This window comes from Cydia amplana, chromosome Z (genome assembly GCF_948474715.1).
Source record: "Cydia amplana chromosome Z, ilCydAmpl1.1, whole genome shotgun sequence".
Classification (NCBI taxonomy): domain Eukaryota; kingdom Metazoa; phylum Arthropoda; class Insecta; order Lepidoptera; family Tortricidae; genus Cydia; species Cydia amplana.
Window position 1 is genome coordinate 33,929,245 of NC_086096.1, and position 26,168 is coordinate 33,955,412.

Sequence of the window (26,168 nt, forward strand, 5' to 3'; positions counted from 1 at the left end):
GGTTTTTGATGGCTTCCTGTTCGTCTTAAAGTAAATATTTCGAGTTATAGAGTTTAGAGCTATTGGACTACATGGTCAAAACTAGGAGCTTTGTGTTTTTTAAACTACCTTCAAGTATTGCGTGTGTAGTAAATGCGCCCCTAAATGCACAGCGGTCTCTTCGAAGTCGTACTGTTCGAAGAGTAGACTTGGCAGGTCTTTGAGGGCCGGCGGCGTGGCGCCTACAGGCTCGTTGTTGGCGCAGATCACGCCGCGCAAGCGTCGAACGCACCACACTCGAGCACGCCACGCTGTGAAGAAAAATATCACTGTTATGAAGTTCCACATTATGTATTAGAAAGTTCGGGTAGAACGAAATGCAAAGTATTTACTCGCCCAGAAAGGTTAAGATTTTTGCAAGATTTAGACTGTACAAATCGGTCTGTACCGGTTTAGATTGTGAAATACATACATACATGTAAAACTGAAAGTTGTATAGCACGGTCCGAACCGGTTTAGTTAGTATACGTACATAGAGTGGGCATTTGAGCACAAGTGGCTAGGGCCTCGGCCAGTCGCGGCGCCATCTGGTGGTCGTTGGAGATGGTCGCGAGCAGCGGCCCGTCAAGCAGACGCCACGCTAGCTCTACTGACGGACGGGAGAGCACGAACCGATCAGAACCGGTTTAGATAGTATACGTACATAGAGTGGGCATCTGGGCACAAGTGGCTAGCGCCTCGGCCAGGCGCGGCGCCATCTGGTGGTCGTTGGAGATGGTCGCGAACAGCGGCCCGTCGAACAGACGCCACGCTAGCTCCACCGACGAACGGGAGAGCACGAACCGGTCTGAACCGGTTTAGATAGTATACGTAATACGTACATAGAGTGGGCATCTGAGCACAAGTGGCTAGCGCCTCGGCCAGGCGCGGCGCCATCTGGTGGTCGTTGGGGATGGTCGCGAGCAGCGGCCCGTCCAGCAGCCGCCACGCTAGCTCCACCGACGAACGGGAGAGCACGAACCGGTCTGAACCGGTTTAGATAGTATACGTAATACGTACATAGAGTGGGCATCTGGGCACAAGTGGCTAGCGCCTCGGCCAGGCGCGGCGCCATCTGGTGGTCGTTGGAGATGGTCGCGAGCAGCGGCCCGTCGAGCAGACGCCACGCTAGCTCTACAGACGGTCGGGAGAGCACAAACCGGTCTGAACCGGTTTCCTGTAACAAATAAATTCGGTTACCGAATAAACCGGTTAGACTAAAGTCTGAAATTGACAAGTGACACTGAACATCAAAGTTATGATTTAGTTAAGATGTCGGTTTAATGAAAATGAGTCGTAATTTTAGTTCCTCAGCCTTCAGAAGGCTTTAAGTGTTTAAAAGTACTTAGCTAATCTATTTAAATTTATATGTATACATATGAGATACTAACATATAGAGCTATCTTTGGTATCGTCGGGCAAGCGGAGAACCTCCAACCCCATCCGTTTACTGAGCCGTCACTTTTGAACCGCCACCTCAATTCGTCACCTGCAAAATATAACATTACATGAGTCATTACAACACTTATAAACCACTGCATAATTAAAATTATATATTAATACACGTGAGAGTATAGTGATAACTTATAAAGGTAAATTAAAAAAAAAATTTAGTTATGTAGTTGTGAATAATTTTGTTTACTCCTACTGGCGTATCCGATATACTCTGTTATGGTGGCCTTCTCTGCGTTTTACCCTATCATGAGTGTGACACAACAGAAAAGGTTCTCACTCACCAGGTACTATGATCTCATCTTCCCAATCGGACGGGTCCCGTCCGGAACGGGTGGCTATGACTCGTCCGGCCGCGTCCGAGATCGTCAGCGGGTCGTTCCGTCTTTCCGTTGAGCAGCCTTGCTCGAACATCACGCGGAGCGATATAGCTCCTGGTATCTTCACCACGCCTGGTACATAAATAGTATAACGTCAGCACTTCCATGTAATTTAAATAAAACTAGAACACTCATATGACAAGTATAGTCTAGTAAATTAATTTGTTACTAGAAAAGGCGGTTTTTACCTAGCATGTATGGTAAACACGAACGTTAATAAGAATGTTAGTAAGCCAAATTTGGTTTGCTCAGCGCGTGACAATCGCTTATGTTAGTGCTACAAGGCGAGCACCGATGATAATACGCGAATATCTTGTCTAAGGTCAAACGAACCCTGTGCGTCCGTCTGTCTGTCAGTAGGTCATTTCGAGAACCGTAATATGTCACGGCTCCGACGCGGCGCCCTGGGCCTGGTTCAAACGATACTGCTTCTACGTACGAACCGCCGACGCGCTTATTAAACGAACACCCCTCCCAACAACAGGCAAGCAACACCAAAGCAACAGCAAAGTCACCTGATATATCCGTGTCGTCGGGGTACGGGTGCGGGCTCTCCACGGTGACGGCGCGCGGCAGCTGCTTCTGCGGGCCCGCGCACGCCTCCTCCAGCTCACACACGCACACCTCGATCACCATGTCCGCTACGGCGGGCTTGTGGGCGCAGAGTGCTAAAGAAAAATAGATTGATTAATTTTATGTATACGGCCAATAGTCTATGTATGCGTGAAGCGGCCATTCCATTCGAAGTAGCTAGTTATTTTGTTGTTCCAAAGTTCATGGATGAAAATTTCACGAAATGGAAATATTTAAGGTTACTTGATAAGCTCGTGCCCAGCCTCGACGTGAAATAGTCCAGTGCTATCTACAACACACCGTAAACACATTATATAATAAGTATGATCATCACACACCCATAAGCACATCAGTGATGGTTTTGACAGCGTTATTGGCGTCCGGTATTCGCCCGGCAGATGCTAGCTTGAGCAGGTCGACGAGCGCTCGCGCGTCGGTTTCGCCCAGTTGCGATGTGAAATCGTCCAGTGCCATCTGAAATAACCACCGTTTTTTTACATAAGCTTAAGAAGGAAGAACATCAAATTAGAAATAAGATAGTATGTAGATCTAGCGCTAAATATAGGGGGTAGCATACGAGTCTTCCGTTTACTGACGCAAAATGATAATGTAAAGTTTTAATTTCCAATTTAGGCACAAGGTGATAGACCCATCAACGCGCAGTGCGCAGTTTCTTTAGAAAACACAGGTTATCATTTATATTTGTGGGTAATGGTCTAACCTTGGGTGCCTCCGCCTGTTGCACCGTCATAGTGGCAGCGGCGACCGAGACCGCACTCGACGACATAACGGCGGAATGTCGAGACGATATCGACCCGCTCAACGGACTGCTTGCACCACTCTGTAACGACAGGGATAGAAATATTAGTAAAACATTGATGACTCAATTTGGATTGTCTATAGTAGTGTTGTTACTGAGAGTAGCTTCATTCTTTCAGTTCCTTCTTTATCAACAGAAGTTACCTAGTTAAGATCGTCTTCGTATAGTGTGTCTAGTTCATGATAATTTTCCGACGAAGTGTCCAATATAGCGAGACTTTCCATAATGGGAAAAAACTTCCTTTATTCTTGTGACTTCTTCAAAACTTCAATATCTATGATTCGGAGCCGTCTTCATACCGTACCTACTGATTTAGATGCTGGAATTTACCCATCTGTCTGTGAGCGTTGTATAACCCCTTGCTGCCAATGACGTCATCTGACGCGCGCGGCTATACTTGGTCAACCAGATCTTGAAAAGGGCGGCAAATTTGAAAAATGTAGGCGCGAAGGGATATCGTCCCATAGAAAATTTGAATTTCGCGCCTTTTTTTACTGACAAGATTTGGTTGACCAGCTCTATACAACCCAATATCAACTTTCTGCCATTCTGATAAGGTTCACGACGACGCGCCGCGCACGGTAGGTGCGGCGTTAATAGGGATAACCTCACCTGTAAAGTAGTGCGGTCAGCGGGCGCCTCGCCCCCTCCCGTGCGAGCGTCGGCGTCCGCGTCCTCGTCCTCGACGTCCACTCCGGCGACCACGGGCGCGCCGGTCGCGCAGGCTTCGTGGGCGCGGAGAGCCTCCACTAGCAAGCTGCGCGCCTAGTAACACAGACATGTTGTTATTAGTCTTTCCGTGGGCTTCCAAACCGGATGTACGAAATATCGACTGATATTAACAGTCGCTTTTGGGTGAAGAAATAATCGTAAGCCGGACTAATCAATAAATTGGAATTTAAAATTTACGTTAGCTACTGCGTGCACTCGATCGCATTCCCTCTCTATCGCACTAATACATGAGTGGAATCGAGTTTACGAAATCGCGAACGTAAACGTCAAGTGCCAACTCGTGGTACAGCTATAGTTCAAGGTTTGGAGATCATTCGAGTAAAATAGTCGAGATAACCCAGGGAAGGTGCTGAATTGTAATATTATGTTATGTTATGAGTCCGTAGTCCCGATTGCCAGGAACTAGTAACTAACTCCTTTAATAAGTACCATTCATTAATTTGATTAAATTGCAATATTATTCAGTAAGTTATATCCTAATGATTGACTGAATGGACTAGACTCGATTAACAAATTCTCTCATAACAATTTAGAGCGTACCTGAGTAATATGAAGTCCCAGTAAAATAAGGGACAGCGCGTGCTGAACAGCCACCGGAGGTTCGAGCGCCAAAGCCGCCGCGGCTAACGATGGTATCGACTCTTGACGTTCTTCTACCATGGTCTCTTCGGAATATAGACCTGTGAAGGTGAAAGGTTTCATTTGTTTGATATTTAACCCTTTGATCGCCAAGGACGTCGAATGACGCGCGCGGCTACAGCTTAACCCCTCGAACGCCGTTGTCAAAAATTTGCTACTGAATTAGTTAATAACCTTTCAACTGTTAATTACAGTCCAAATTTGTCTAAGAGGTATACGGGGCAGTTGAGGGGTTAATATCAACCTTCGTGCATTTCGATAAGGTTCACAATGACGCGTTAGTGTAAGGCCTGATTGGACGCTCTGAGCGGAGCGTTCGGCGGGGCGTGCAGCGTGGCGTCGGGCTCACAAGTAATTTGAGCAGCGTGTACTAAGGCCGCTCCTATACGCTTGCATTTGTTTAACATGCATGCCGCACGCCCCGCCCCGCTGCACGCCCAACTCGAGCGTCCACTCAGGCCTTAAGCTTTGGATTCCTCCGAAAACGGTGCCGTCATATTACGGCCGCTATATAGCGTTGACTGACGTCACTAGAACGTTGTCTATGTAAACAAGATGGCGCGGTTTCCTAGACGGCGTTACGTTACGTTGATTGTCAACGTAACGTAAGATGACGGCCGTCATGACCTTGTCGATAGTTTCGTGAACGTTTTATTAGATAGCGGTGACGCCATTTTGAATAAATGACACGAGATTTGAATAAATGATTCCGTACTACGATTATTTTCCTCTTCTGATGATATTTCATCCTCCAAGTAAATTATAGATGATCAAGCAAATCTTGTCAGTAGGAAAAGGCGCGAAATTCAAATTTTCTATGGGACGTTATCCCATCGCACCTACATTTTTCAAATTTGCCGCTTTGACCTTGGTGGATGACGGTGTGTTATGACGCCGTGGTACTTTCCACATGTCGCCACCGTAAAGACGGCCGTCTTTTGCTGCCGCTATATGACGGCACCGTTTTCGGAGGAATCCAAAGCTTTACACTTAATATTTTTCTTCTTCCCCTTTGGCTAGGGAGTATTGAGGATGGACGCGCGTATTGTCGGTGTACTGACCTAGCGCGGTGGCGCCCAGCGGGTCCCGCAGCACGGGGAACACGAGCGGCTCCTGCACGGGCGCGCGCTGGTCGGTGACGGGCGGCCGCAGCGACCACGCCGCCGAGTGGCTGGAGCCGGCGGCGGCGCGCTGCACGCCCTCCACGCCGGCCACGAGCGCCGGCCGCCGGTTCACGCATGTCGTGCCGTTGCCCTGCTGCCCGTGGTCGTTGTCGCCCCAGGCCCACACCTGCAATACCGAATAGCCGAAAGTCATTTGTTTTACAACTATTTTTCACCACACCATCTCATAAACACACAGACAATCCAACCTCTAGACATAGCATAGTCGCGCTACCCCCTCTGCCACACATAGGGTAGCGTTACTCCATCTTCGAGTCAATCCCGTACCGTGATTGGTCCGTGTCTTTGAACGGACCAATCACGGCACGGGATTCGCTCACCTCGTCCCCCCGCACCCCCGTATTTTTGGCAGCATCGGTTTCATGAAAGAATTGGCCTAAGCTCAGTCTAGAGGTTGGATTGTCAGTGCATAAACACTACACCATCTAGCGACCATCACTAAGGAGGAGTTTTGGCCGAAGGGTGTCAAGTTTCGGCGGTTCCGCGGCCGGTTCCCTGACACTGCGGGGTTGCGTAACGCATCGCAATCATAATGTGTTTGTTTAGTGTTTAGTTATATTTTTATAATAATATGTATGCTAGTTTTAAGGTATTTATGTATGGGCCACTAGTTGCCTGAAATAAAGATTCCATTTCATTTCATAAAGGCTCTCTTTATTATTCAACAAACTTCTCAGACTTCAGATGAAATAGTTGCATTATATCCAAAAGAGTTTCCTATAAAGTAACAGGATATGACATACCTGGTTGTCGGCAGTGACGGCAAGGCAGTGTAAAGCACCGACGGCCACATGGACAACCCTTTGCCCGCGCAGCGCTTCTACAATGGTTGGCCTTCGCACGTGGACGTCACAACCGTGGCCCAATCGGAAGTAGTCGCCTTTGCCCCACGTCCACACCTGTGTAGAAAAAACATGAGACACGCTAGATCGAAGACTTATGTCTATGCCTCGGCCGCCGGCTGACGCCGTGTGTTGTTTCATATTGGATGGGAAGACAGACACATCTCTAGCATAGATCGTGACATCACACGCAACGTCATAATTAAGTAACATAGTAGGATATAGATTATATCAAACAAATATTGATCGTAATATAGAAGTAAAGTCTAAGAAATAAACGTACAGCGGCATCTTGTTTAGCTGTCAAATTCGAAGCATGAAAGTGTCTTATCAACGTATCTTTAATTATATTTATTTATCCTACAGCATTATCTTTAAGGTTCTATTCAGTAGACCCTCGATAAAACAATTTAAACGGTGTTACCAATGTTTACTATTTAAAGTCTGGCTACGTTTACTTACTTCTCCATCTCTAGTCAAAGCGAGACTGAACTGAGCTCCGCATTCCACTTGCATAACTCCGAGCGTGTTTAGCCTCTCTATATTCATCGGCAACGCGCAGCCATCCGAGCCGCCGCGGCCTACAACAGAGAAACATTCAACTACTCTTACCACAGACAAGTTGCTACAAATGAGGGAGCAAGAAAATATACGTATGAGTATTAGTGTAAGGCCCGAGTGTACGCTCGAGTTGGGCGTGCAGCGGGGCGGGGCGTGCGGTGTGCATGTTAAACAAATGCAAGCATATAGGAGCGGCCTTAGTGCACGCTGCTCATTTCCCTTGGGAGCTCGACGCCACGCTGCACGCCCCGCCGAACGCTCCGCTTCGAGCGTCCACTCAGGCCTAAAGCTTTGGATTCCTCCGAAAACGGTGCCGTCATATTACGGCCGCTATATAGCGTTGACTGACGTCACTAGAACGTTGTCTATGTAAACAAGATGGCGCGGTTTCCTAGACGGCGTTACGTTACGTTGATTGTCAACGTAAAGCTTTGGTTTCCTCCGAAAGCGGTGCCGTCATATAGCGGCCGTCTCCATACAAATACTACGACATCCATATTTAGCCGTATAATTTAGTATGGAGACGGCCGCTATATGACGGCACCGCTATCCTAGGAAAACCGATCTTAACGTAAGATGACGGCCGTCATGACCTTGTCGATAGTTTCGTGAACGTTTTATTAGATAGCGGTGACGCCATTTTGAATAAATGACACGAGATTTGAATAAATGATTCCGTACTACGATTATTTTCCTCTTCTGATGATATTTCATCCTCCAAGTAAATTATAGATGATCAAGCAAATCTTGTCAGTAGGAAAAGGCGCGAAATTCAAATTTTCTATGGGACGTTATCCCATCGCGCCTACATTTTTCAAATTTGCCGCTTTGACCTTGGTGGATGACGGTGTGTTATGACGCCGTGGTACTTTCCACATGTCGCCACCGTAAAGACGGCCGTCTTTTGCTGCCGCTATATGACGGCCGTCATATGACGGCACCGTTTTCGGAGGAATCCAAAGCTTTACACTTAGCGCTCTGTGTAACGACGCCATACTTGGGGTTGGACATGAGAATTTTCTGTTTAACTTTTTATAGCGTTGACAAGGAATAATAAAATTGGGAGGGATAATCCTGAATAAATATATTGCCAAGATAATTACTAAATTTCATAGATTTTTGTTACAGCGATGAAAAGTTATCGTCAACCACAAGTATGGCGTCGTTTTTCACTTGGACTCTTCAAATGTAACACAAATTGGGCCAAGTGTCATTTTTTTTTAGCTTTTATCTAGAATACATGATATTTCATAGAAGCTACCAAAACATCCACTATAGTTCATTTTTTTTAGCATTAGGAAAAAGGTAAACAATCTTGATGTGTCTTTTAATTGAAAAACATGTTTTAAAAATAAGTCACGGCAAATATGTAACAAATATGAATCTAATACGATCATTTATATTCTTCTGCTTTCATAAGTATAAGTTACTGATTTTTAAAAAGCGTTTTTCAATTAATAGACATGTCAAGATCGCTTACCTTCTTTCTAATGCTAAAAAAAACGAACTATAGTGGTTTTGCCGCATTAAGATAACTTATGTGAAGACTCGTAGAATTAATGCATGTTCAAATTAGTAATGTAAACTTTATAATTATTATTAAATACGTTAGTTGCTGAATACTATAAACAAGTGTTATTTTTGGCCGCTTCTAGTCAACACTCACTTAAATAACACTTAACTTACATATACCGAAAAAGCTGACGGTGAACACGAACAATCAAATGATAGAAAAATAAATCACTCACTAAAATATTTAGCATAAGAACAATATATCGAACTCATAGGAGAGGTATTGATACCGGAAATGAAGAAACAGAAAACTCTACTATAAGTACCTATGATAAATATGTGATGTGTTAAAAATCATTCTTATGCTTCCACGTACAGTAGCAATTTAACGAAAGCAGTGCATTCAAAAATGAAGGTGTATTTTGCAGCCATAGAACCGTACTACACTTGGAACGTATGTCAAACAAATTTAAAAAAAACGTTTGTATTTTTATTTGATACTGAAGTCGTTACTTTCATATTGACAATTAAATACGGTCACGCAACATCTAAAGCCAATCGCGCAGTGTATTACGGGCCTAGAATGGATGGAACATTTACCTAATTTACCGAAATCACCGTCCCCCCACGAGAACACCTTGCCGCAGGCCGTGAGGGCGAGCGTCTGGGCGTCGCGGGACCCGCACGCCACTTGGACCACACGCACGTTCTGGAGAGCTTCGACCTGACAACAAATAAGATTAACTATTGCCTCAGACGCTCCCTATTTGGGTGCGGCTTAAAGACAGGGGTAATACGTCACTAATTCTTCGACGTTAGACAGACCGACGTGTTTCTGACACTCACCAACTTTGGCGACAGTTGCGTAGCGTCGTCTCCGTGGCCCAGCCGGCCATACTCGCCCATGCCCCACGTGTAGAGGTGCCCGCGCGCGGTCACGCACGCGCTGTGCGCGGACCCGCATGCTACCGATATCACGCGTTCGCCAGCTAGAGATTCTATCAGTTTGGGAGCTTCTAGGGTCTGTTTGTTGCCGTGGCCGAGCTTGCCGTCTTCGCCCTCGCCCCAGGAATACACCTGAAAAATAATTGTGTAAGTATTTTTGTTATGGTGAATATAGTTGGCCTCATCAAAGCTGAAGCTATCTTATCATTGGCATGATGATTGGTGCCTACTCTTAGGAATTGGTCTCTCCTTGGTTTTAGATAGTCTATTAAATATTGGTCGTTGGTACTATCCCTGCAATTTCTACGGTATAACACAGTATACAGCAACGCTTTGCGTGAATTCGCTTAGCACTGGCGCTAGTTAAACAGCGATGGGTTGACGCGTCAAAACAAGGTTGCCGAGGTATTAAATGCTTACGCCTCATCTATCAATTTGACGCTAATAACACCGACAGGCATACACTTGTTTTTCTTACATCAATGCTTGCCAGAGAGGACAACGTCTATAGAAATCACTTGTTATGTTTTATTCGTCATATTCAAATTCTAGTTGCTGGCTTACTTTGCCATCGGCGGTGAGAGCGAGCGCGTGCTTCCCCCCCGAGTGGACAGCGACGCGACGTACGAGCACGTGCGAGAGATGCGGGTTGGCGCGCGGTGTGGACACGTTGTTGCTGTGGCCGAGACCGAGGCGGCCGTTGGTGCCCTCTCCGCAGGCGTACAGCTGGAAACATGAAACATGGGGCCTATTGCATAACATTATACAACTCATATAATGCTTGCGGAAATCTCTTTCTAATAAAAGGGAATGAAAAGCGGCGTCCGCTTGTATTATGAGTTGTAAAATGTTATGCAATAGGCCCATGGTTGCTATCTTTGCAATGATAGGAATAGGATGGAAGTTTGTGGGTCTGACATCTTGTGGTTAGAATAGGAACTTAAACTTGCCATTGATATTTTACGCCAAAGCAGGTGTTGCCCCCTATAATTCACATACGCTCACTCGCGTATTTGTGAGTCTCCCTTGTTCATGTTGTTTAAATCAGAAACTTTAACTTGACATTCACTCCTCATTCACTATTCAGTTCGAACGACAAGACGATATAAAATTATATATAAAAAATCTAGCGGACTCGAGTGATAGGCGCAAGTCACCCGCGCAAGTAACCCGCATGTAGCAAGTAACAGACTACATAATACAAATATTTGCGTAAGAACCCCAAGTATTTATCTACTCCAGTTAAATCCATGGTGTGCCAGCACCAAGACCCTACTCACTACTTACTTTCCCATCGTGCGACACGATAAACAGCGTTTTTGAGCCGCCAGCGATATGCACAGGCTTGAGCGCGCTGAGGCCGGGGGAGAACACGGGCACCTTCACTTTGGAGCCTTTCACGCCACCCAACTGGTCTTTGTCGTTTAGGCCCCACACATATACCTGCAACGGAAAATAGACTGTATAAGCAGAGGGTTTAGGCACTGGTTTAACTGATATGCTAATATCCAGCATCTACCCTGTCCGATAGATTAAGGGTCGGTTGGACCAAACCGTTTGTCACCATTAAAACTTTCACTAAATTTTTTCGTATGGAAAGTTTCATAGTTCATTGCTGAATGGCGTCTGCTAATTATGGTTGGTGCAACTGGCCTTTAGACTCCAAATGCTCAGATAGAAAGTATGAGAACTCGCATGCGAGTTTAGTTACATTGCCGACTACTATTACAACCAATCCAACCGATTGATCAAATCCCGCAATGTACTGACTCGCATGCGAGTTATCCCACCATCTAAGTGAGCTTTCGGGATTAATGTTAAGTTTAGAATTTGGAAGAGTTACTTTTGGGCAATCGGCAGGCATCACAGGAGGATTGTTATCAACAGACACTGCTCCGGTAGGATTTTCTTTCTCCATCCAATCGTCTGCTATGAAATTCATGCCCTGAAAATAGAAGATATAAGATTAAAGTCTGCAATCGAATTTTAAAAATATGTTTCAAAAATGTGTAGTCTCCATCAAATATATGGAATCAGCCAAGGTACTCATTAATATTTGATCATGCTCTCTAAAGCCTTAAAATTAAAAATAGAATAGAGGCGTGTTCAGATGTTTGCGATTTGTGAACTTGACTACACTTTTAATCGACTTTCAAAAAATGAAAAGTAATGTTTTTTGATTGTTTGTTTTGTGTATAATTATGACGCTTACCTGTACAATGTCGGTGTAAAGCGGATTCGTCCTGAACCCGGTGATGTAGAGCCCGTGCACGCGGCAGTCCGCGTTCACGTTGCGATTCTGTTTGATGCTGATCTCTATGCAGGTGTAATGCTGAAAACATAGCGTTATATTTTTATGTGATGGTGTATTTTCAGGTTATACAAAGTAGTAAATCCAAATTTTACGGTTAAGGATTTTTAACAGAGGTTTATGGATGTTTATAATTTATTTATTAAACCTATTTCACGTTCGATGAATATAATAATTTTTGTACAGTATATTATGGTTTTGTAATTTTTTTTTTCACAACTATAAGTACCTATACTGAGAGAAGCTGACATAGCGTCTTTGAATAGTAGGTAATTTGCTGCCCTTTTCTATTTATACGAGCGTCTGTCACGTATTCGGTGGTCTCTAAACGCCGGCGCACAGGACACGGCACCCAGCGGCGTCTGCGCAGCATTCTCGAAGCTGCTACACAATTATTATAGTCTACCAGCAGCTGTACTTGCTACTTGCGCCAGACAGTACCTACAGTCTATGGCGCCAGTTAAATTACTATCTTTGTTATAACAATTAGTCACCAACCTGCTTGCAGTCGACTAGCAACTGTATCTGCGCCAGATGCTGCAGCGGTCTGTCCCTAGACGCCGGGGCACAAGGCACGGCTGCCAGCGGCGTCAGCGCGGAGTCCTCGAAACTGCTGCCGGCGCGAACCGCGAGCGCGGCCGGCCCGTGGCTGCCCACGGGGACGCCGAGCCCTAGCCGGCGGACTACCACGCCGTTGCGCATCTCTATGCGGATCCAATGCTGGAAAAAGATGGACAATTTATGAATGAGTCACTTAAAAGTCCGAATAGAAAGTTTAGGAACTTGTTTCAAACGTAGGACGAAATAGCCATATTAAAAATGTAATTTAACACATTCATTGTCACCCAGCAAAACAAGACATCCGCGTCAGGCCCCTAAAATTTCGTCATATAAAGCTGTAGTACCACGATCCCGACTATCGGGTCGTCCGGCCTGGGAAAGAAATCATAAAGGTGGACATGTTCTCACATCAGTTCAACTTGTCACTATTTCATATACCTATAAAAAAAAGATACGCGTATTATGACTCGAATGTTCTCGCCAATTCACCGTGGTACGGTCGTCAACTAGTGAGTGAATATTCTCACCTGTCCCGTCCCACTAGCGCTTTGCCAGTAAGTGTGCGGCTGAGCGTCGAGCAACCTTCGTGCGCCCGCTCCCGGCCGGCAGGACGACACGCGTAAGACTCGAATAGCTCCTCGCCAGTTGACCGTGGTACCGCCGGCGGTCTCGCCCCATTCCGCTGTAAATTTAGTACGTAAGTAAGTAATATAGTTTTTTTGCTGACACCAAAATGAGGAAGGTATTCAACGCTATTCATTTGTCGAAGGTTTTATCCGGTGGAATATTTTATAGTTTTCAACAACGTCGTTGAAACGTCTAACAACACAGAACAAGGTTGAATTCATTAGAATCATAAATTTCTAGTTGCAATTGAAAAATTCTGTCAAATACTGTAAAATTACATATTGCCAGAGACTTGTCTCTTACAATGACTTGACTTGTGTCTTGTCTTGTTGTGTCCCTTGGAACTCTTTGATATTGCTAAGCTGTGCCTGATTATGAATACCCTAAAATACTAACATTGATCGGTGACGAGCTCCATTTCGCTGACCTGCCCCGTCCAACCGGGCTGCTGTGGGAAATCCACCGTCAAGTCTCTGCCGTTGTGGGCGATACCTGAAAATGACACGAAATTCGGATTCTTAAATATCATGTGCGAAGGTGATGCTTCGATATATTGACTGGTCATAGTTGACCAAGTGGAAACATGAAACGTGAAAAAAATCCTGACCAGCCACCATAAAACATCACTCTTAGTCAGCGACCTATTTTTTTTTGTACGAAATTGCTATCTGTAATTTTTTTTGGGTAGCTATCGTTCGTCAATCTAACTAACAGAGCAGCAACTGACATTTACGAGGCTTCATTATTATTCCCCTTACGAGTACGAGTTATAATTAAAAAAAAAATATTTTTATTGTCAAAGAACAAGTTACTAAGTGGGTTTTGAAGTCCCTGACTTCTGAGCTAGGTAAAGTGTTATAGAAGTCAGTGTCCTCTCCTAGACAATAGAAACTATATAAGGAACATCGAATCTAGTATGACTTATTTACTACATTTCCCATTTTGTTTTTGATAATGATAATGGTAATGATCTTGGTCATAAAAATATATTTCTGGCAGGTGGTCCATAGAGTCAATTGAAAGGGACTCACCAATGACAGTGCCGACGCTGGTGTGGTCCACGCAGCCCCACTTGTAGCGCGGCTGCGTGACCGCCGAGCGGACCCGCACCCGGTCGCCGGACGTGAAGGGCGCGCCGCCGGAGACCACTTCGGCGTTTACTGCGCGCACGCCTGCGACGCGGCCGAGGCCCCGCCACTCCACCTTTTTGTCACGCAAAAATTTTTTTCTACTTGTCGACTGCAATGCTTGAATTAAGACTTCGTATACCAAAGTGAAATCGCGTAATTTTCACTATGGGACCCCAACTCAACTATAATATTCATTACAGTACATATGGGGCTACTTTTCCGCACTAGTGCGTAAAATAGCACTTTTCGTGCGTATGTCGAAACTTTAAAGTGCCATATGTACTGTAAAACGTTGTTCGATACACGTGCGAATAGGTAATTCGCAACTCGTGTCGATTTAAAACACTCCCTTCGGTCGTGTTTTAATTTATCGCCACTCGTTTTGAATTTCCTCTTTTTCGCACTTGTATCGAAAATAACTATTTTTTGTTGACTCGTAGAAAAAGTATTGTATACAATAGTGATATAATCAAGCTCTCCATTATATCACGATTGTATAAAATACTATTCTAAAGGCCGGTTGGGAAGTCTTGTTTTCTCTACTACGCATGAGATATTTGGTTTTACGAAGATCGAGTTTGTTACTAAAAATTGTTACCAACTAAAAAGATTAATCTTGATACTTACGTGCAGGAATACATTTTGCTTAATATCGCGTTCAACCTTTTGGACTTGTCCGACGTCTCCCAATTGTACCTGAAATTAAATAAATTTGTGAATTTTCCAGGATTTTTTGTGAATTTGTGAATGAAATCCAGGAAAACCTTTATTTGCATTGCGATAACGATAACATTATATGGCTGGACAGAATATAGATGAATGAAAAAAGAGTTTTACCGCTTCAAATGCCTTGCAACACCGCACGGTCATGCCAGCCGTGATGACATCCGATAGATACTGCGCGTACTCATCCTCTGAGGCGAAACAACTGCGCCACCGGTAAGGTGTCTGTTTCTTCTCGGTTTTGGACGAGTTCGGCTTCGCCTCGAACACGGACTCTTCGATGCCGTGCTGGGACAGTTCTAGGAGGTATGCGACTAGAGTTTCAACTGATGGCACGGTGTTGCCGCCTGAAATTAAAGTACATAAATACATACAAAGTGAATTACGGTGTATTTAAGTTGGACTAGGACAATCTTAATTAATAATGAAACTACCAAGATCGGATATTACAATAAAAACTTAAGTAGTAAGAAATATAATCTCACCCAGAACTTGTATGGCCGAGTAAACAGCATTTCTCGAAAACCCCATCTCCACGACTTGTTTCACTTGGGGCGAGTTGCTCCATGTGTTGAGATCTTTGCGAGCTGAAAAATTATAATCAATCAATCAATTCAAAATATACCCTAAATATATAAATATAAGGTCCAAAGTTGTGAGTACACACCTAATGGAGTCGTGCTACTCGTACTAGTAGAGGGGCCGTTGGAAGCTTGCATGAGGTTGCTTCGATCTATTACGGGTAGCTCTGGGGGTGATTCGTGATCTTTCTCGTCGCCTGCAAAAATAAAATCGATAGGTTTATCCAGGAGTTGACACTTGCTTTCTAGATGAATAATTTCAGCTGACCCCTTTAAACCCCCAAATTTTCCCCTAAAATAATAAGTAAGCGATTTTGACTTATTAATAATGTTAGTGGTGGTAGTTGCTATAACTGTTCCAAATTTCAGCTATCTACGTCAAAAGGTTTTTGAGAAAAACACATTTAACTGATTTGCAAGACCGATGTGATTCCATAAGTGTACCGCGAACAAAGTTTGTGCGGTACACTAAAAATTTACTCGTAATTATGATTGTTCTTGCTTTTTGGATTTGCTCATAATACATTGCATCTGTGCAAAGTATAGTTTACATCTAGAAATACTTGCAAGCCTTAGAAAAAAATATTCCTGCTCATCTCAAACACATTTGCTGTGAATGGCATCGACAGATTATTGGGCAACTAGGCAGTAACACGATGGCTATCTTGAATTCTTCACGTATCGTTGACATGTAGGCGTGCTCGCGCGGTGTGTACGACGCGGCCAAGGGGCTCGGACGCATCGCCAGTGCGAGCAGGCGCCGGAACATTGCGCCTTCAGTACCAGTAGTCACTGTGCTTACTGGGACATGGTGTCACTCACCGTTGACGTGTACATGCGCGGCGAGCTGCTGCACTATAGTGAGCGCGGCGGAGGCGAGCTCGCGCGGTGTGTACGACGCGGCCAAGGGGCTCGGACGCATCGCCAGTGCGAGCAGGCGCCGGAACATTGCGCCTTCAGTACCAGTAGTCACTGTGCTTACTGGGACATGGTGTCACTCACCGTTGACGTGTACATGCGCGGCGAGCTGCTGCACTATAGTGAGCGCGGCGGAGGCGAGCTCGCGCGGCGTGTACGACGCGGCCAAGGGGCTCGGACGCATCGCCAGTGCGAGCAGGCGCCGGAACAGTGTGCCTTCCGTGCCGGTGATCGCGTCCGATGAACCTGCTGGATTTTAATGAGAAATTAACATATAAATATTTTTATGAGAGGTATAGAGACCACGCACACAACTTACTTTCGCACTTTGTTAATTATAGATATGATACTGTCAGCGCTATTTTGTAATATTACATGCAACGTCCGGATCATTTCCTAGGGAAATTTATGTGTAGTTTAAGCCCTTGCTACACGGTCGCCGACAAGCCTTCTAACCGTCTGACCTTGGTCAGTTTTGGTCAAATTTTGTTGGAAACAACTGTCTACACGGTCCGTCCAGACCAAGGCCACGCGGTCTGAGGGGCTTCTCGGCGACCGTGTAGCAAGGGCTTTAGTCGGGCAGCTGCAGCAGTACCTTCCGGAGCCACGTGCGAGTAGTGAGCAGCACTCGCACCGCACACTTCCCACAGCTTCTCGATATGCTGTTCCCCAGTCCGTACTACACGTCGCGCTTGCATACTAAAATCAAAGTGGCAGGTGACCCGTTGCGCGCCGCCTGGGTTACAACCGCAAGTGGGTGTAAGACATTAATCTGTCAGCTCCCACGGCTCATATATGAGCCAGAACGCTTATGGTGACGTCATATCGTGGGATTCGACAGGTTAAGGCTTATGTTTGGAGGTTGTTAGTCGCTCACCGGTGTCGGGCGGCTGCAGGAGCACCTTCCGGAGCCGCGTGCGAGTAGTGAGCAGCCCGCGTACCGCACATAGCGTCAGCAGTTCTATTTGCTGCTTCCTTAAACCGTACACGTCTAGTTCGGCTGAAACATTACAGAGAATATATAATTCGACAAAACTAATAATAGGGTTAACAACTGCAAATGACTCACAAATCACAATACCTAACGGAAGCTGGGCGTCAACTAGCACGAATTTACGCCTTCGTTTAGGACGGGGTTAGAGTATTGGCCTGTTACCTTGTTTCCGGTTTAGAATCCAAAGAAAGACTCGATACTCAGCCCTATTGTATAACTTATAAAAGTATGTCAAGGTAGGAAAAACATAATATGCTTCGCCAATATCAGCTGAACGGAATGGACTAGAGAAGAGATCTTCAAATATTTGTGTAGTGCTACCCATAAAACATAGTTTTAAAAGGAAGTTGTGGATTCCTTTTCAATTAATGTTCGTGGAGGTCTGAAGATAATCTGCAGCCGAAATGAACGTAGGTACTGGTTTCCAATGCTCCATAGACAACCCCTCGACGCCTCTGATCGTCGGTGGATCGGGAACCAAAGGCCTAGTAAACGACATACCTGGCAAATGATGTGGATGCATAGGCGTGGCCTGCGGTCCTGCGCCGAGTAGAGCAGCGCACACGCGTAGACCACTTTCGCCGCCGCCCAGAGGGGTGATCAACCGTTCGCTCTCTATGCTTTGGATACCGCTTAGCTCCATCTGTTGAACATATGCATACTTAGCAGAATCTCAAGTGGATCCTGAATGTTTGACGAATTGGCTTTTAAATTAACTTTATATCAATGATCTTCTAATTATATTTCAAAGAACTCCGAGCATAGCTTGCTCCTTTGAGAGAGAGAAATGTCCATCCCGCTGTATGTGACTCACTCTCATGAATGTATTATTGCCTAGTGACTTTAGCTCGCGGTGATATTTGCGTAAGGATGGTGTTGCGTGTCGGAACTGCCCACCTCTATGTGCTGCCCTTCACAAGCCTGATTAGCCGTTCTATTACTTCTACCGGCTGCATGGCACTCACCCTCGTAAAGGTATTATCGTCCGACACTAGAGTGACTTTAGCGCGAGGCGATATTTGCGTTAGGATGATGTTGTGTGTCGGAACTGCCCACCTCTATGTGCTGCCCTTCACAAGCCTGATTAGCCGTTCTATTACTTCTACCGGCTGCATGGCACTCACCCTCGTAAAGGTATTATCGTCAGACACCAGAGTGACTTTAGCGCGAGGCGATATTTGCGTTAGGATGATGTTGCGTGTCGGAACTGCCTACCTCTATGTGCTGCCCTTCTCAAGCCTGATCCGCCGTTCTATTACTTTTACCGGCTGTATTACACTCACCCTCGTAAATGTATTATCGTCAGACACTAGAGTGACTTTAGCGCGAGGGGATATTTGCGTAATGATGGTGTTGCGTGTCGGAACTGCCCACCTCTATGTGCTGCCCTTCGCAAGCCTGATCCGCCGTTCTATTACTTTTACCGGCTGTATTACACTCACCCTCGTAAATGTATTATCGTCAGACACTAGAGTGACTTTAGCGCGAGGGGATATTTGCGTAATGATGGTGTTGCGTGTCGGAACTGCCCACCTCTATGTGCTGTCCTTCTCAAGCCTGATCCGCCGTTCTATTACTTTTACCGGCTGTATTACACTCACCCTCGTAAATGTATTATCGTCAGACACTAGAGTGACTTTAGCGCGAGGCGATATTTGCGTGACGATGGCGTTGCGGGACGGAGCGCCTGCCGCTACGCGCTGTCCCAGTCTGATGCGCCATTCTACGCCTCCCGCCACGCCTAGTACACCCGCTGTTGGCGAAAAAAAATTGAATTTGTATCTACTTGAAACAAATTAATACAAATATTATAGCCAACTTTGACAGTTAAAGCAGATAGGACTGTACAGCCTCATAATGTAAGCAGTAACTACGTTTAAGTCTCAGTGAAACGCTCCTTTATCCCAATTGCATCCTTAGCTGCTGCTGCGAAGTCATTCGTTGTCAAACAAGCAATAATATTATACGAAATTGGCCCCTAGGACAGGACCCTTTTTCTGAAAGCTAGTACTACTATTACTGTTGCATTTGCCTTTGCCTAACCTTTTTAAAATGATTGTATTAGAAAGAGCTTTCCGCTTGTATAAATAAAAAGTAACAAGCCTTCATCAAACAGCAGACAATTATGGCCTTTAAATGGCAATATCAAATGTATCTATATCATACCTATAAGACAAGTTTCTAGGCTCGGCGGTATGGGTTTGGTGGTGCGTTTCAGTTCTTGGTTGGTGTGTGGCCACCAGTGCCAGTCGCTCGTCACCTGCGAGGAAATATAGTAGATTAAAAAGATTTTCTAGGCCTATATCATCTGTACACCAAACTAATGGCTGAGGTCGTATTGCTATATTGTTATTTTTGCTACGATGATGCGAGTATGAAAGAGTACCTCGGTTGTCAGTTGGATTTTCTGATAGTATAGTTCTGGGTCTTATGATACGGGAATACTTATACAATCTCGACTAAAAGTTAAGCCTCATCACATTATATGTATACATATTTCAGTCTATAGTTAACGGTATTATTTCCTCTATAGTATTTTGACTATTACTTTCTTAGATATTGATTTATATTGCAGAAATAAACCATAGACATAGCTTTTTGTACGGTTTAACAAGTATTTCAACAGTATACTTCTATTGTATGCTTCGTGAACAGGCGCTACAATAGAAAAAAGAAATTCGTCCCTAATCGTTATCCTAAATTGCACAAAATGCTGCATCTTCTTGTCTTTCTTTAAATATATGAGACGTATAATGTCAATTTTTTTAAGAAATAAATTTCTAATCATTGCGGTTTAAGTTACATCAACGCCATCTATTAAACTTTAAAATAACTAAAATTGAAATTAGCGCCATCTATAAAATAAATTACCAACTATACACTATTGATAACAACGCCATCTATTTAACATTAGCGTAATCACCGACCAACGCCATCTATGTAGTGCCATCGAAACTAATAGTCTCAGCGCCATCTATGTAGTGCCTTCGAAACTAATAGTATCGGCGCCATCTATGATTGTATTCTATATTGATAACAACGCCATCTATTGAACATTACCCTAATCACCGACCAGCGCCATCTATGCAGTTATATTGAAACTATTAGTATCAGCGCCATCTATGATTACATTTACGCATCACATACGGTACGACATCTACCGATTGTTCACGGAACTACTATGTGAACATTACCCTAATCACCGATCGGCGCCATCTATGCAGTTATATTGAAACTATTAATATCAGCGCCATCTACGATTATATTTACGCACCACATACGGTACGACATCTACCGATCGTTCACGGAACTATGTATTTGTACACCATCTACCGGGATGTGAAGAAACTAGTAGTATTAGTGCCATCTATCAGTTGTTAGTGAACTAGGCCTACACTAATATTTGCGCCATCTATCGTAAACCATAATACTTACATTAACCATAAGCAACGCGACATCTATCGATTATAGGGCGAAATAATCCTTCGCATTCGCACACGCTATCTGTCGCCTATGGTGAATACTAATGGGTTCGATGCCATCTATCGCTTTAGTTGAACTAATAATAATCTATTTTTTGCGCCATCTGTCAGAGGTGTCTTGAACTTAGGACGTAAGGCAATTGACAAATTATTTACACACGTCGCACGACATCTATCGAGTGATGGAAGAACAACGCGGTTGTCAAATATGGTAGAGGCCGACACGTTCAACGCCATCTATAGGTATTGGTTAAAATTATAAAAATATCTATTTTAACGCCATCTATCGGCTGTGGCTGAATTAATAAAAATTAGTTTTAGCGCCATCTATCAGCTGAAGCCGAATTAATGCTAATTAATTTTAACGCCATCTGTCGGTTGTGGCTAAACTGATGAAAATCGTTTTTTTCGCCATCTAACGTTCGTAATACGTACTTACAGAAACTACATCTATCCCACAATGAATAAACAAAAAAGCAAAAGGAAGGACTAAAACATTCGCTATGCGTTATGTATAAACTAGAAATGTGCTCTGTCTATCCAATAAAGTCTAAACTATGAAGTTAAACGTACTTCAAGTAGAGAGATAAGAGCTATCTATTGGCAATTTGGTTAACTAACAAACCCTGTACCATCTAGTGAAACTTATGAACCAACAACGGATAAGGCGCCATCTGACATTTCTCAGTTTAACTACGTAGCTTACTACTTACCAAAATATCATATGAATGATATTGTATTATTAGGTGTTAAAGAGAATATTGTTCAAATTTCAAATTCTCTTTGGTGTTATTTAGTGCAACTATTTTAGACTAAGAGGAGGCCCTTGGCAGCCCTACCTGCTCGGGTAGCAACATTCGCTGCAACAGCAACTTTCGGTGTTCAATCTTAAAAACCTGGAGCATTCTACCCCGCACACAACATTTAGGGTGCATAAAAATGACAAAAAGTACCTCATTGGGTAGCAAGATTCGGTTTTTTTTTGTATGTGTGGTTGCATGAGCTAAACCTGGTGCTTTCGGAATAAGCCTAAGTGTTTGAAGGTTCTAAAAATATCAAAAATACTTTAGAAAGCAGAGACTCGCATTCGAAAGAAACAATCTAAAAAACATTGGTGGCCTGCCCTAACCCTGAAGCAAATTCTCTATCCTGAAGTATTTTTATCCCCAGCCTCCTCTTAAGTCTATTTAGCATACCTATGTTAGAAATCCGGACCAGCGTCACATAAGAAGTACTGATTTGCTTCTACGTACTTCTTAGTACTTATAGTTTCTACGACACTAACTTTGCAGGCAATTTTTCTGTTTTTCATAAGTCGGTGCAGAAACCTAAAATATTGCTAGAGCACCAAAAATTTTATGCAAATCAGTGATCGGCTGTTCGATTGCCACTAGGGATGATGTTTTTATTTATTTTAATAAGTGTACGTATTTCAACACTATTTAAATAGCGTTTTTGTGAACAATTCAATCGATATTACGGCTTTACTGACGTAGCAACCGAATCGTCGATCACTGACGATAATTTGATAAAATAACGCACGGATGTGTCATTCCAATGCAACCTATCGCCCTAGCAAGTACATCATATCCCCAAAAAGTGTACCAAGGTCGTTGGTTTTTCTGTTTGGTTTACATTTGACAGCTAGACCCTTGGAACGTTTACACATAAGGGTCTGCCGTACCATCTGGCCAGCGAGCTGTAGTTTATCAAGAAGTAGCGCTGTAATGGGCCCGTGCCACTGGGGCGTGGCGTGCAGTTGACGTATCAGTTGGACTAGAGAGGCGCACGTCGCGCCCGTGTGGCTGGCTGTAGCGGGAGCACGCCAGCGGATATCTGGAAGAGCAATGGTCATTAGGTCACTCGCACTCGTGATTCAACCTCCTTGGTGCGCCGTCATTCATACTGTAAGTTGGTGGTTAAGTGAGTATGTGAGGAAGTTAAGTCTCGCTTCGGGGCGCACCTCCGCAGTTGCAACCTTCGCAACTTGGTTCAGGAGACGGTTACATAGCTCACCCAATTTTAGACTAAAAAACTACGATCGACCAATTTCTTAAGCCTAAACTTGGCTTTCCTTATCCACTTAGGTTAGGGGCAAACGACGCTTGTTTTTTTTTCTATTTACCAATTTTAGGGTTGATGCAACTCTCAATCGACTCCGGGGCTCTGTGATCAGCCTTGCCGTACCTATCTCCTCCTCGTCGCAAGGGTACGGGGCGGCCAGCGTCTGCCGCAGCGCCGGGTCGGCCGGGTGCGTCTCCAGCCACAGCCGGCCGGTGAGCGCGATCAGCTGCGCGCACACCGTGTGCCGCCACTCTTCGGCGCCCGTGTGCTCGGCTAGCACTCGACGGAGCAGCCACATGCATTGGATCTGAAAAGACACATGGTTTACGCCTGTATCATTCCACTCGTTAATAATGTTATAAATATACTGTATTTATTTATACCTGAGAGTAAATGAGATCCTGGTTGATAGGTTTCTCAGTTCCGGATATGATGCTGTAGCAGAGTTCAAACCACGAATCCGTGCAGAATAATATTCTCATCTCCGGATTGTGTGCGCTCGCTGAAATCAAAATATTTCATTACTTTAGATAATACAATGATTATAAACGATTGAGAATAGACGCACGTACTATGTCGTATTAATACGACGTATATCACACTAACTCACCTCGCAGTAAAGCCAGCGCGGTATGATTGTAACCATTGAACGCGGTCGGCGACGGCGTGTGATGTGCGTGAGCGAGTGCTAATAGCCTACGATGCAGTGCGACCACGTTTCGCCTCGCGACGGCGCTGTGGGCGCTCAGCTCGCCGGCGGCGGCGCAGAACAGGCGGACGGCGCCGGCGCAAGCTGAACGGACCTCGCCCACGGGCCACCAGTCCAGGATATAGTCCGCTAAAAATCAGAATACATATTAAGCACACTTCAACCGTGAATTGATATTATAAAACTTATTAGTAGTTTCACGTTCTCAAAGCACAGTAAAATAAGTAACGATAAAATATTTTTGGGGCAAATCTCACAGTTAAAGTAGATGTCGCTTTATGATGCCCTCCGTTTTATTAAGCTGATTGTCAACTTTCAGTAATAAAAAGATGCTGGGAGAATATGGAAACACTCACTATCCTCATTGACGGTTTCGTCATCGGAGGGCGGCGGCGAGGGAGTCCGCGCCAGTTTGAGATCGTATTTGCCCTCTTTGCCCATGCGGTACGAGTTGGTGCCGCCCGCGTCCCACGCCACGCGCACCCAACCGTCTTCACCGAGGTCACCTATTACGCGACCTTCGGAGCCGGGCACTCCGTCCTGAAACATTATATTTCAGGTAAATACTGGTCATAAATGTGTTCACTACGAGAACGGCATCTACTCAATTGCATTTTTGCATGAAAAGTTTTCTCACTTCAGACTGTTTTGTCGATTATTCTATTAACTGGTTGCTGTCAAACACGGAATCTTGTTTACTGTGTGCTCTTTTACGCTTCTCTTTGAATGTTAGCGGACGTTCTGAGAATGATTGTATAACGTATGTTGCTTAAACTGGGTCTATACTATTGACTCAATTGGTGCCGTGACCAGGATTTTGATTTAATGTAACAAGTTGTTTCTTGATACTGACGACAGAGTCCGAAAGTTACACTAACCTGGTCGCCCCATTTCCAGTCCTTGCCGCGAACGACTCTAGTTCCAATCTTCATGAGAGACGCCAGCTCGGGCCCGGTCAGAGAGGCGCCGCGAGCACGGGCTCCTAGACGCTCATCTTCGAATATTAGTAGACGTTCTGTGGCTGAAAATGAGAATTATTTCTTATTAGTGTAAAATATAATGACCGCGTGACGAGCGCCAAATGAACAGCAGAAGTAGATGCCACAAGGAACGTTATGATAACATACTAACACTCACCTTTGCCCTTAACTGCGTTGACCACAAAACAAGACGCTTGCAGCGTATCGCCGCCAATTTGCTTGAGGAGCGTGAGGCAGGAGCTTAACGCGCCCCCATTGACTAGTTGCTCCATTTCAGAGCCTTGGCAACCCTCCACGAGTAACGTTAAGAAGGCTAGAAGGAATCTGAAAAATAACAGTTATTCTGGGTGTACACGAGTACATATTATGTGATACACATGCTGACATCGCGCCACGATCCGCCACAGCGAGCGAGCGTCATTTAAATCTGTGTGTTGTATCGCGCAAGTGCTTATATCATTAAATCTGTCGCTCTCCGAGGAGAGCGAGCCAAGGTAGATCGCGGTATCATTCGTCTGATAAAATAAATAATAATAAAAAAGGTTTCCGATTAATTATTATTTATATCTCACCTTGCTCTAGCCGGCCTGTTCAGTAACGCATGCGCTCCATAATTTGCGCTCATTTTCAACGGCAGCGGCTGATTCTGCTCACCGTCTAACACTTTCGCTTTTAACTCTATCAAAATATAATCTAGCAGCTTCGATTTCTCAAACAACACCATGTATTTAGTATAAGGTATCACAGATTCAATGCCTTCTAAAGGAGGCTTTAGGGGATGGTGCGGTCTGAGGGGACAGTACGGTGGAGTTTCGGATACTGAACCCCCGAGTAAGCCTGTCAGACTGGCGTATTTGACGGTCTCTGACATGGTTTGAGCGGCGCATAGAAGCTTGTTAATCATCACGTAGCCACTTAGCCTTATGTCGGCCCGCTTGATCTGGAAAAAACAACCGTATTAGAATAGAAATGAGGTATATTTTTAAACACAAATTCAAAGTTTAAGTATTACCTGGCAATACAGCGCCCTCTTTAGAGTGTCGATATCACAAGGGGTCTCTGAGAGAACGAAGTCAACGATAGCTGCAGTTATGTTTTGTTGTTCTGCAGACACTTCTTCAAGCATCCATGATAAGTCTGTGGAAAGTCATTGATTTTATCATGTCTTTTTCTGAGCATTTCGAAAAATAAGACGAGATAAAAGGCCGCGTTTATCCACATGATCGCTTTGTGTAACCCAGGCCGTATTTAAACATAGGAAGGTCATGTACAGTCAGCTACAGAGATACATAATCCATTCTGCATAAAAACTCCCATGCAATTTTTTGTTCTATAGCTGACTGCACAAGGACCTTATCTCATAAGCAATACTTAGCGGCAAATACCAAGCACAACGCATGTGCATAAATTTAACCTAAAAAGGATAATAG

The 26,168-nt window shown here is 44.5% G+C and overlaps 1 protein-coding gene across 1 annotated transcript in view; it reads right to left on the reverse strand.

Annotated features, from left to right (window-relative positions):
* The window catches only part of LOC134661242 (probable E3 ubiquitin-protein ligase HERC2), an 83,335-nt gene that overhangs the window by 18,572 nt on the left and 38,595 nt on the right, over positions 1-26,168 (reverse strand). Inside the window, exons 31-70 of the mRNA XM_063517229.1 lie at positions 25,751-25,875; positions 25,311-25,678; positions 24,896-25,062; positions 24,637-24,779; positions 24,115-24,298; positions 23,660-23,887; positions 23,433-23,551; positions 23,173-23,356; positions 22,670-22,821; positions 19,670-19,763; positions 19,105-19,256; positions 18,005-18,146; positions 17,387-17,509; positions 16,594-16,758; positions 15,678-15,788; positions 15,496-15,597; positions 15,125-15,357; positions 14,915-14,983; positions 14,189-14,360; positions 13,554-13,649; positions 13,058-13,212; positions 12,468-12,689; positions 11,871-11,990; positions 11,502-11,603; positions 10,946-11,101; positions 10,223-10,384; positions 9,560-9,790; positions 9,314-9,437; positions 7,103-7,221; positions 6,542-6,697; positions 5,676-5,904; positions 4,516-4,655; positions 3,856-4,008; positions 3,145-3,264; positions 2,762-2,897; positions 2,366-2,518; positions 1,755-1,922; positions 1,410-1,507; positions 1,039-1,195; positions 109-290 (exon numbers count right to left, since the gene is read on the reverse strand). Coding sequence (XP_063373299.1) covers positions 109-290; positions 1,039-1,195; positions 1,410-1,507; positions 1,755-1,922; positions 2,366-2,518; positions 2,762-2,897; positions 3,145-3,264; positions 3,856-4,008; positions 4,516-4,655; positions 5,676-5,904; positions 6,542-6,697; positions 7,103-7,221; positions 9,314-9,437; positions 9,560-9,790; positions 10,223-10,384; positions 10,946-11,101; positions 11,502-11,603; positions 11,871-11,990; positions 12,468-12,689; positions 13,058-13,212; positions 13,554-13,649; positions 14,189-14,360; positions 14,915-14,983; positions 15,125-15,357; positions 15,496-15,597; positions 15,678-15,788; positions 16,594-16,758; positions 17,387-17,509; positions 18,005-18,146; positions 19,105-19,256; positions 19,670-19,763; positions 22,670-22,821; positions 23,173-23,356; positions 23,433-23,551; positions 23,660-23,887; positions 24,115-24,298; positions 24,637-24,779; positions 24,896-25,062; positions 25,311-25,678; positions 25,751-25,875 — 6,212 coding nt within the window. The remainder of the gene's footprint in view (positions 1-108; positions 291-1,038; positions 1,196-1,409; positions 1,508-1,754; positions 1,923-2,365; positions 2,519-2,761; positions 2,898-3,144; positions 3,265-3,855; positions 4,009-4,515; positions 4,656-5,675; positions 5,905-6,541; positions 6,698-7,102; positions 7,222-9,313; positions 9,438-9,559; positions 9,791-10,222; positions 10,385-10,945; positions 11,102-11,501; positions 11,604-11,870; positions 11,991-12,467; positions 12,690-13,057; positions 13,213-13,553; positions 13,650-14,188; positions 14,361-14,914; positions 14,984-15,124; positions 15,358-15,495; positions 15,598-15,677; positions 15,789-16,593; positions 16,759-17,386; positions 17,510-18,004; positions 18,147-19,104; positions 19,257-19,669; positions 19,764-22,669; positions 22,822-23,172; positions 23,357-23,432; positions 23,552-23,659; positions 23,888-24,114; positions 24,299-24,636; positions 24,780-24,895; positions 25,063-25,310; positions 25,679-25,750; positions 25,876-26,168) is intronic.